At 28.7% G+C, this 13212-nt stretch overlaps 1 protein-coding gene across 10 annotated transcripts in view; it reads left to right on the top strand.

The window, feature by feature from the left end:
* Rbp6 (RNA-binding protein 6) overlaps positions 1–7280 on the top strand; it is a 410061-nt gene extending 402781 nt beyond the window's left edge. For 5 of the 10 annotated variants that reach the window (XR_016192063.1, XR_016192061.1, XM_089229289.1 and 2 more), the window contains 2 exons: positions 210–287; positions 435–7280. Coding sequence is in view for 6 of the 10 variants with exons in the window: in XM_089229289.1 (XP_089085415.1) it covers positions 210–286 (77 nt within the window). In the remaining 4 variants the exon portion in view is untranslated. The remainder of the gene's footprint in view (positions 1–209; positions 288–434) is intronic. The other 5 variants (XR_016192064.1, XR_016192062.1, XM_089229288.1 and 2 more) reach the window with 1 other exon arrangement.
* Positions 7281–13212: the final 5932 nt, after the last annotated feature.

Raw genomic sequence — 13212 nt, forward strand, 5'->3', positions numbered from 1 at the left:
TCTTTATATTTTTGGCTTCTGTATAAACAGCACACACACACAATACCTATATACATACATACATACATACATACATACATACATACATACATACATATATATATATATATATATACAAACACATAACGCCCTTTTTGTAAAAAGTAATTTTTTTATAATTCTAATTTTGTTTTAAATTTTACTAACCGGTTTTGTTTTTTTTTTTTCAGGGACCTTTGATTCCGGCCGCTTTTACCAATGGGTACCACTGAATAATGCAAGAGTCAACAAATTTCTTCCATCGTAAGGTCATTGTTGTTCATTGATAAAAATTTCATCATCCAGTCATTGTTTTTTTTTTTTTTTTAAATTCAAAAAGAATTTATAATAAATAATAATTGTGTATTTATTACAACTGTTTGTCATTCTGAATTTATTTTATTATCTTATTACAGGTTGACCGATATTAGTCGCCCCTATGCGTGTGATTGACTCAATAACTCACAACTATCACCAGAGATATAAATAAACGTCTCACTCACTCTCACTTACACCAAAGGTTTTCTTTCTCAATAATGCTATTAATAATAATAATCGTTTCTATATTATATAATAATTATAATGATTAAAAATTTAAAAAAAAACATGTTTTATTATATTAATAATGTTTATATTATGATAACAAATAAAAAAAAATTAATATATAAGATAACTACATTAAAGAAAAAATTATTATTATTATTATTATATTCGTTTTTTTTTTTAGGGTTTTTATTATTATATAAATGGAATTACCCAAAATATGTAAATTTAATAATAATAACTTAATACTTATATTATATAATAATAACTATACCTAAACTAATTATAGTCTCTGAACGATAAATCAAACAAGGAAATCGGAAAAAAAAATTGTCGCGTGTTGCTCATTATAATTATAAGGGCGCAGCCGTTTAATAATTGTAGAATAGAAAAAAAAAAACAAATCAAGACCATCTAATTAAGATCTCATAATGAATCACACACACACAATATGTAGGTAGTAGTAATAACAAATAACACTTCCGAAGATCGTCACTAGATATATCGTACATCGTAAACTATAATCATAATACTCATTTGAATAATACTATTGTCATAATATGGTATATTATAATACAATCACATTCCCGCGAATGAGGGAAATTTAAAATCTTAAACCTGATGTGATTCGACACTTGACGATTAGCTCTTCTGTTATCAAACACTGCGAAAATAATACAAAATTAACATCGTTTTGATATGTAGAGACGCAACTCGCGGAGAAATTCACCGTGTTTTTGTTATTATTATCTGATCAATTTTCATTGCCGTGAAAACTGGTTCAAAACTATATTTATTATATCTGTACAAATTTTTGACTTTCTCGTCTTTTGCTATAACAAGAAAAAAAAATCTATTTGAAAAATACGCGCCGCGAAGTAGAAAACAAATTTTTAAAACAGAAAAGTTCATCGATCAAGCACACTGCTGAACGATTTAATCGTAAATTGTTTATAAGTTTAATTTTTAGATGATCATATTAATAGTATAATAATTATTATTAACGTATTTATTATTTATTTACTATGATAATATATATATATATTGGGAAAAAATAATTACTTATCGAACCGACGGGTAATTTTTTTTATTATTATAATGGTTAAAATTATAATAATGACACAATGACGGTCACTCGTCATGAGAGTAATTTTTTTTCGTTTTTTTTTTTATGAACTATAATATAATGGGCCACAATAATATGTTTAATTCACTTTTCTCTCAAATAAAATACCGCCACCGCCTCCATCACCAATACCTCCACATTCACTACCACCGATTCGATGTGTAAATTATTTACGGTTTTAAATTTTATTTAATTTTTGCTATTTCGTCATATTTATTTATTTACGGTGATAATCAAATTTTTTGTTTTATATAATTATCATTATTTTTTGTTTTGTTTTGTTTTGTTTTTTTTTTAAACGAACAATTATTATAATAAACCAATAGACTATAATATATTATAATTATTATTATTATTACAATATGTTTGTTACGTATTTTTAAAATTATTCTTTGTCATTGATTTTTTTTTTTTCGTTTTTTCGTTTTCTTTTTTTTAATTTGTTATCAAAATATTGAATTTAATATAATTGTTGTTAAAATATTATTGTTATTACGGTTTTAAACGTATCTTTAAATTAATAATAATATAATTCGTCAATAGTTTAATTTAACATTATATATATACATATTATAATTTTTCTTCTTTTGTTTTGACTTATCTTAAATATGATTAAGTGTAATTTGTCTTTTTTTTAATACCCCCATTTCCCCCAATCCCTCGCTGCCCCATTCGAATAAATATAAATTATATTGTATTATAATATTATACAACACAATGTATTTATAATATATATGAATAATTACAATAATAATAGCTATATATAATAATATAAACGTTCTGTTTCTTTAAGCATAACACCAATAATTAGGTCCATATTTTAATTTAACGTATAGTCATTTTTACCGTGATCTAACGCATATATATTTATATTTAATGTTTTTGTATCGATCGTGTTCAAATGACGTTATGTTAAATATTTTACCTTTAACATATAAAATACAATATTTCCGGAGCGGGGAAAAAAATTACTTATGTAATTTTCACGACGCGCAGTCTTATGAAAGATCGAATTTGCGTCGTTCTTTATTGTCTATGCAACCACCATTAAGATTGTACCGACTGTGATGGGGTTGAATATGTTGATAATTGTCGAGAGGTTGAGGAATCGTGAAAAAAAAAAAATTGAAAAGTATTGTGATCGTGTAATCGGCTAAAATTTACGCAGCCAAGTACGATAATATTATGGCCACATAATATTATAATATACGACAAGTACACTCGTTTTCCACATAACAACCTGATGCACACGTGCGGTTAATTGCCACTGCAACAAATACGGCGTACGTAATATGATATGAAATTGTGCAGTGCACAATATGTCTTGTATAGTCGCCGCTACGTCGTGACGCGCATTCATTGCATTCAACCACTTGCGGCGCCACACAGGCAAGAAACCGACGACGTGTGCGTTGGGCATAAAATGCGGCGTGGTGTCTATAATCGAACTCAGGTTTTCGACCAATCAATGGCCAAAGGGGGTGGCTTTATCGTCCGATATGAAAGCTTAAAAAACAAAATAAAAATATTTAAACTCGACCTTGCAAATAAAGTCATGCCATGGAAATCACATTTGATAGGTCTATCCCACGAAGGCTTACTACATGTTTACATGTTGAGAGATACACGTCCGTATAGTATCGATGTATTGGTCTTAAACTACATCGACATCATACAAATCTCTACCACCACTACCCTCGAATGAGTACTCACACGAGCGCCGTGATTTTTGAATGAAATTTGTTGCCTGTCAAAAAAAATATTATCAAACCACCACGACTCCGAAAATTTTCATGAACCTCCCTCGCCTGTTATTTAATTAAGCGATAGTGTGCCATATCTTGTATCTACAAAAACAATATTACGAAAAATAATACCAATTATAAAAACAAGTGAAAGAAAAACCTTAGATCGCATCATGATCTGAGCATTCATCAGTTATTATATCTTTAATGGATGGCAGGCAGGAGGATTAAGGCCACCCCTTAGTCCAGCACATCGGGTGTTTTTGGTATCCAAAACGTTTTGAAACGACATTTTTATGCATGACATCATCTCTCCGCATTTAATAATTAAGCCTATAGTCAAAAGAGGTAATTGCTATCTTTCCACTTACTTTCGTTCACATATTATGTCATCCACCTAAAAAATTGTCGCAAAAAAAAAAATCAATCTTCCCTTAGAGCCAATACTATAATGTATCTTAAATTATGTGATCAGATCTAAACATTCATTTTTGTCAAATGAGAATTATTGAAAATCGAGACTTTCAGTTACGTTTTTGATTTTTGATTACATCATTCGAAATACACGTTTTACACGTAGGTGGCTTATTCTAATCCTCTTCGATAATTGATAAAACTGTTTTCAATACTATCCCATTTATATATGTATTGCAGAAACATAATTTTTAATTTGTCATTTAATACATGAGTGTCATCGTTATATTCATAACGGTGGTGTTAACATTTTAGTTAGATTCCACGAGGATGTTTGAAAATCTGACAATTCGCCTGTTCAATTCCCGGAAACGATGATGACGTTTGTTTTTTTTTTATAGATTTGATGTAATATTTCCATAAAATATTTTTATCAATTTGACGATTTAAAAATATAATGTTTATATTACATTTTAAATAAGATTTAAAACTGTTTTTCATCAACTGCTATTATACAGATAATATAATAATTCATATAGTTTGGATGGTTTCATATAACTTACTGCACAAGTAATGATTTATCATTTGATGCAGATAATAATTTAAATCGTTTCATTGTTTCCAATTTCTTACAACCATAATTATTTTTATCTCCGAGATATTTCACAATTTAGATTAAAAGACAAACACAAATCCCGTGACTTAAAATAATAAACTGGCGGCAATAAAACGAAATGTCATGTGATCATTTGAGTTAACTCTGAATCTGAATTCTGTGTATTACCATTGAAGAGTTTTGGTTTAATTTGTGATAGGTACGCCCTTCAGATAGTTTCCCATTTATTCATTCATACTGATATTCGTTGCTTTATATAATATCAATATACTTACCGATGCCACATCGCAAAAATCCCATCTTCAAAACATTCCTACATTTGATCGGAACATCTCGATTTATTCTATAATAAACGAACCGAAAAACGTTTGTATCATTTTGATATCATTAAAAAACATGATGGATGGTCTGCAAAAACAAAATATTATGTACCCCGCTAAAATTAAACAATAAAAAAAGTCATGTACTTTGTAAATAGAATAAAAGTGTAGTATTACGAACAAACAAATAATAATCATAACAACATTATTAATTACAAATATGTACTTATATTATTAACGATAAACTATATTAAAATAATATTGTGTACATATTTTCGTATCCAATTAATTTATAATAAATTTAAAATCTACTTTCGTAGAAGAATTTTGAAATATTTATTTATGTATAAATATATAATTTATTTATATATAAATTATTATTATTTATTACCTATTACATTTGTCGCTATGATTAAATAAAAATAAAATATAACATAATATAGCTATTTATAATAATAAGTTTAAATAATAATTTTTAAATACATATTAGATATATTATTATTAGGTTATAACCTATTCTAGGCACACAAACACGCGCGCATTTGTAGCATTGTGGTTCATTATAAAAAATAAATCGCTCTTGTATTGCTCTATTATAAATTATAATATACGATTGCTTTTGAAATATTAATTTATACACTTTCAAGTGATTTCGTTTATAATTATAATGGTTTTTTTCTTTTTTATTTATAACATGTGATATTCATTATTAACATTACGTAAGACTAATAAAATATGTATAAAATTAAATAATCGATATACCTTTGTATTTATCCCGTAAGTGATTCGTAAACGTATTCCCCTTTTTTGTTTTGTTTTGTTTTTTTTTTTTTTTTTTTGGTTAATGGGCCCCCGGAGAGAAATATACAACAACAATGTTTGTTTTTTATTGTAATAATAATATTATAATAGGTAAATATTACTAAATAAATAATAATAATAATTTATAGCCATTTTATTAGTATTATATGAATCATGCCGTTAGGGTTTAGACATTACATTGTAGAATTTCATGAAATGTAGCCAAGTTATTGTTTTCTTTTTGATTTGAAATTATTAAGTTATTATGTACATGATACACGTTTGTCAGCATAATTTAATATTATAATATTTACTTTACAAAAGGATAAAAGAAGCTCAATTTTTTTTTTAACACTTACGATATTTTAAATTTTGTCTTGAAACTTAAAAACTAAATACGTTTGTATCGTAAATTCTATCCCACTCCATCTATCCAATATCTACCATCTCTCTCTCTCTTTATCTATATGCATATATATATATTTTATTGTATACATAAATTTAGACGTAAATAAGTAAGTCGCACACCTATGCCATATGGTATAATATACATGTTATATCCGATTTCGACCCCATGATGAAATATGAATATATATATACATATATAATAATAATAATTATGTGAAACTTGATAATAATATTGACGGGATTTTTATATAATCTCTGTCTAGTAACAGTGGCAATTCAATACCATATCAATGCTAAACATTTGAAATTAATGTTTAGCAATTTATTATGGCAATAATTAGCGTATAGTAGTGTACACGATTTTTTTTTTTATATAATCTATATATATATATTTATATGTATAATTATATAAATTTTAAATTTTATATAATATATATATATATACATTTTATATATACATAATATTATATTCTTATGGTATGGTACCAAAAATAAATAAATAAAATATTTATAATATTATACTATGTTATGTTGCAATAAAACGCTGTGATTCTGGTGTGAAATCCAATACTGATGTGTGGGCGCGAAAGTGTGATTTTCAAGTAATTTTAAATACATTATGAACGCTGGTAAATGAACAACAATATGAAATTAATATAAATAATGCGTTGATGGTTATTGTAAAAAAAATTACCTGTTTTTTTTTACTATCGATACATTTTACAACTTATTATTGTACATCGAACCGATTTATAGTATACTATATTATAATAATAAATTATTACTATACATCTGTAACTTTATTATTGACTATTATTATTATTATTATTATTATGAATATAAAAATTATATTACCTATCGTAATTTTAATATATTATTGTAATTATTATACATTTTTTTTTTGTCCATCATACAATGTATGTAACCGCAGTGTTAGCGAAATTGTTATTGTACAACGATTTGTGTTGATTGTCGAGGTCGGGTTGAGTGTATATAAAAATGAAAAACAAAATTGACATTTTGCGTTTTTTTTTTTTTTTGTATATCATAATGAAGACCTTGGTAATCTAACAATGCCTATGTATAATATACAAACCACATAAACGTGTGTGGGACATTGCAATTTTTGAGTTAATATTTATCAATTAATCAATTCAAATTTATAACCATACTAGTTAATGACCTATATATTAAAACTCTTAAACTATACTTTCGTTATAAGAAACTAAATTGTGTTATTATATTACTATGGTTATTATTATTATTATAATAATATATTAGATTATTAATTGTTTTTTTTCTTTCGATGTCATATAATAATATTATAATACCTATAGAATAAATACTACCTGTATACCTACCTATTGTAGTGCTATTAAAATGATATGTATATATATATATATATATATAATACATAGAACCATTTATTTGAACGTTTATATTATGACCTAATGCAATTATAAAATAATATAAAATTATGTATAATAATATACACTATACATAATGACAATGATATTTTGCATTTAAAAATAATAATTTAATTTACAATATGCATATTGAATGATATTCTGAAGACGCGTTCGCCATCAAAGAAGACAAAGGACAATATATTATATTATTATGTATGATATTTTTGAGCGCGTGCGTTTCTTTTTACAGTTACCTTCGCAAATCAAATAAATAAATTTAAATTCATATAATTCACAAACTCGCAAGAGTACATCGTGCCATAATGTTATGACATTATATCACACATAACCAACACGTGCGCTTAGGTAAAACGTTAAGACGAGGGATAATAATACATAATCCATGTATATACATATAGGTATTAAAACAACAATGACGTCGTACAACCTCGGGATTTTCCGGAAAGCCGCAAGACGGACGACCGAAATCTGTGTGTGACCGCGCAGCAATAATTGCCTACTTCATACAATAAATTATACATACGTTTCATATTATATTATTATTATAATGTTGCTATCAAACGCGACATTTTAAAATGACATTGTAATATATATATATATATATATATATATAGGCGTGTAATAGTATGCATACAAATACACAATATTACGATATGATGAAATTATAATACATTCGACTCGTCCCCGACCTCGTAAATCAGACAAATCTCGGGTGCCACACATTCGATCAGTTTCCGTTTAAGTATACTTACCTTCATACACACACACGCGCGCACGTCGTCCTACATTCTACCAGTGCGTTCGATAAATTTGACGATATCCGCGTGACGACCCTGCACCGTGTGGTGGCCATGATTATAAAGTAGTGAATAATTTTGGAAAAATTTCGTGAGAAAACAAAATACGACAGCGACAAGAAACAAAACAAAACAACTTCAAAAGATAATTCCATAAAATGTGATGCTCTTTGGGCACGTCACATACGTGTGCGCGTCCGTTTGTATATTATCATTGTTATAGTTATGCTCACGCGCAACATATTACCGAAATCCGCCATGTGCAATAAAAAAAAATTTAATATACGGTAGGTAACCATTTGTAGAAAACTGTGTGTATGTGTAATGTGAATTATAATAATATTTATACACATTATTATTATTTAATGAAATTATGTTGTACGAATAACAAACACCAGACGGATCGCCGGTGGAGCTTCATTAATTATTATTATTATATTATTCGAAAGCAGTGCTTAATAACATAGTTCTTATTATAAAGTTAAAATCTCAATAACATTATATATATATATATATATATAATATGGTATAATAAATAATTTTGTACAAAATGTATTATGTATATATATATATATATATATATATATATATAATTTATACATATATAATATATATTATCTACTATGAAGTTGCTTACGTTTAAGTTCATATACAATATATTATTATATAATCATTATCAATGACCGATAACTATGATTAAAAATAAAAATATTGTTTCACGGTTAAAAATGCATTTGTGGTTTTATTGTTGTTTTCACAGATATTAACATTTTCCTGCTAACATTGTCTGAGAGTTGAATAATTAATAAATCACAAAATCATTATTAAATAAATCTGCATGCAGTTGCGTGTATTTTCTGAGGCCCAACCGCTGACCTTAATTATTTAAATTTTTATAAAGACAATTATACAATTTTGTTTATGATATAATTATATCTTTGTACCTATTGGCTTTGTTAATCTGAAAATACATTCATTTAATTATGGAATTAATTCAATTTTAATAAAAACCATTAAATATAACCAATATTTTAAAATAATATTTTGTCTCTAATAACCTACCTCTTTTAATGTAGTGGTACAAAAAAGTTTTATCAAATCTAATCATTTAAAGTTTATTGCATCAACATGTTCCCATTTAATCGTGGAAGTAATTAATTCGATTGCCGGAATAGAACTTTCTTGGTGCTTACCGTTAATATTTACCTTTTTGTTTTATAATAGATAAGTTTAAGTTAAACAAAATTAACTAAAATTGTAAAAGACAATATTCTCTGTAAGTTATAACTTATAATATCATTTAAAATTCCTTACATATATTTTACAATATTATGACCTTAATAAGGCGTAATAGTGAAGTAATTTAAACGATATTTCAATGAAAATTAAAAACAATAAAATGTACATATAATTAAATTAATTTACCAATGATACCTATATATTGATTACAAATATGAGATTATCGTGAAACTTTTATAAAAATATCTCAAAAGTATACACACATTAAATAATAATAATACACCACCTAATATATTAATTACACTATCTAGTAAAATAATTGCTGAACACGAGTTTAAAATAAAAATATTATTAAATAGAAGATAATGGAAATTTATGTACACTACACGTTTAACACATTCAAATGTACAACAATAATTTTGGCCAGAATTTCTTTACATATTACATAACCAATTTTAGTTTTAAAAACTATTATCTTAATCTTTCAAAATTTATTAAAATGTGTTCAATTAAAAATTAATTTTTTTCAAATGGCATTTAATAGAGCTTCTTTATTCACACATTTTATCAGACTTATTTTAGTTTAGAAGTAAAGCATTTAATACGATGTTAAGCTGAGAATCAATTCTGTGTATGCCAACAAGTTAATTTAACTCAGTAATAAAGATTAAACTAAGAAAAGAGGAATTCATCTTTAGGTTAAATAAACACAAATGCATTATAGATTTTTGAAAAACAGCTTAATCATACACATCACACAATATTATGATATCACCTTAAATTCAAATTTTTTGTGTTTAAACAAAAGTTATAATATTTGTATTATATTTTATTAAGGTATATAAATATAGTATACATCATATTATAAAATTTAATTATGACAAGTTAAATTAATTTACATTATTTGCTCATTGTTAACTTTTTAGGTAGGTAAATAGTAAATTTATAAATTAATAAAATTATACCTACTAAAATTTGGAGAGTATAAATTCATATATCAAATTCATCAAGCACGCTGAACAAAAATTGTTTTTCGATCTTTTACCAAAATACTTCTTTCAATGATGGTAAGTACTGAAAATACTTCATAAAGACTAATGCGATTAATTTACATTTATTATCGTATACAGTAGGTAGGTCATATAATATTATTACATTAATGGAGTACGAAAGTATAATATCGATAAAATCACAATAATTGATCGCTGACGACTTTAAATAAAAAATATAACTATGAATTTAAAATCTAAACGTATGCTAATCATAATTATTTTATTTCCGAAAGGCGATAACCAATGAATGAATTTGATAACTCGTAACGACAAATTTATAACATTTGTAACAGGAGACAAACATTAATATCTTTGAATAAGTCGACAAAAATCTTACGTTGAAACAATTCCAAAAAAACTTATGACGTATTTGGTCAAATATGCAAATTTTTTCTATAATATAAATTGTGAATTAAAAATGCTTTAATGTTAAAATTAAAATTGTTATAATATAATATTTAATATGTTAAAGTCGTTCATTGTTATTTCAGAAAAAATAGTCACCTGCTGCAATCACCATCGTATTATATTTTTCAATTAGATTTGTTCCTAATTATAATTGATTGCATTTACTCTGGAAACAATTTATTGATTTTTATTTAGACAAAAATAGTACCTATCCTTTTTAGATTGTATTAGTTTTTATTGAAATTCGGTAGATAATACAAACAAAATGTTCAATTCAAAACTATTATCGTGAAAGAAATCATAATAAGTGCACACTTAAAAACAATAATTGATCATATAATCATAATATTTAGTACATTCTATAAGGTTTCCAATGTCAGAATTTGAGTGATCCCACGTCTTTACAATTATAATATTATTCTACAGTTTCATTAAAAATATTATCGATATTCCAATGATCGTATCCAAGATTTTGGACGTTTGTCAAAGAATTATGATACCGACTGGCGTGTGGTGTAAACACTGCAAGTGGTCTGTAACCGAAAACAAAATATTGTCTTAAAATAGATATTTTACAATGTACATATTAAGTATCACGTAGAATGTATTTTAAAACCGGAACTAAAACTTATGTTGTGGGTAGAGTGTAAAACTGTTAGCCTACAATAATTTCAGTGTAGCCACCACAATGAATGGCATAGCAATAAATTATAAATCTTAACTAGATATAATATACTAAAAAAGCTGGTTGGTACCTATAAACGTGGTTTTTTCCCGCCGTTCATAGAACACCGGTAAAAATTTAAAACCGTCATCGCTGTTTTAAAATTCTCTCCATTCTACCAGTTAACGATCACGTAAAAAAAATGTATTTTATTTTCCACTTACACGTTTAACGGTTTATAATAATAGTTCTTAGACACTTCATCGACTTCTACAATAGACATCGTCAGCGGCGGTGTCTCCAGACGTCTTACTGTGCCAGCAATCGGAGGGATGTTTCGTGTCGATGACATTTTTCCCGCACAAAATATAACTTCATAACATCGTTTATGACGGTTATTGTTTTTTTTTTCCGACGATTGCGACCTGACAATGTTTGATTATTATTCACAGGTGTTAATATTTGCGAGGCCGTTACGTGCCGCCACGCCGTATAAACGCGTGCGATATTTTGCAAAATTGTTTTCAAAAATATTTGTACATGCTGCAGTGCGACACTATCTTGTTGAATTTTCAAAACAACGACAGGCCGGACGATATCGCACGACCGCCACCGTATCAGATGTCGCGGCGTTATCTGCGTGGAAATGATAAGAAAAAAAAAAGACCACCAAATTGTGCCCATAAATAACCGGTCGGACATGTCAGCCGGGACACAATACGTTGGGACGCGGTCCGATCAGAAGCGAATTATAACACTTTGAGCAGTAACGACAACGCCACTCAGCCAGCAGCGACTCTCACTGAGCAGCCGAGCGAGACTTGCGACGAAGACGCGCACTGTGGTCGTAAACGATAATATTAGTATCGAACGTACAGCGGACCAGATCATCGACGGTGACGCCATGACGACGCGCAATCACTGTGGCCACCGTGCGTTCACGTGCGCACTGCTGGCCATCGCGGCCACCTCATCGGTGTCTGTGGCTGGAAAACCTCACCAGAGTTTCACGCCGGACGATTACACGAGAGCTATGTTCGCGCAGTACTTCCCCGCGGCCGATTCCTCGAAGATGGTCGAACTCACTCCAACCGAACTCGCTGAACCGACTTCTTTCCGGTCGAGCAGGTCCGACAACCGCAAGATCACCAAATCAACGTCATTGGTCAACCACGGCCACTCGGATGATCCGCAGCCCGAAAACCACGGCGTCGACGTCCAGGCGGAGGTGGCTGCGGCGGCTGTACCGTGCAAGGCGATCGTCGCCGACAGGTCGCAAATCAACGACACATCGTCGGCGAACACCGTCGAGAAGCTGTCCGCGTTTTACGAACAGCTGAAGAGCCAACAGGAAGCGCTGGCACGTCAACAGTTCCAGCAGCAACTGTACGAGCAGCAACAGCGCAGGCAGGAACAGTTCAGGCTCGTCCAGGAGCAAATCCAACAGCAGTACTATCAACAGCAACAGCACGCCATGCTCATGTTGGACCAAATGCGCAAAAACCCTGCGTTTGTAGGCCAGTTGGCGGCGTTCGTCGACCACAAGGCCAAGTCCTTGGCCCAAAATGGGATCCCGGAAGCCGCGGCACTACCGGTAGCTGTACCGGAAGTCCCGGAAGTCACAGTAAGCG

Source organism: Diuraphis noxia, unplaced genomic scaffold (assembly GCF_037042655.1).
Source record: "Diuraphis noxia isolate RWA-SAM2 unplaced genomic scaffold, SU_Dnox_SAM2 contig0005, whole genome shotgun sequence".
Taxonomy (NCBI): domain Eukaryota; kingdom Metazoa; phylum Arthropoda; class Insecta; order Hemiptera; family Aphididae; genus Diuraphis; species Diuraphis noxia.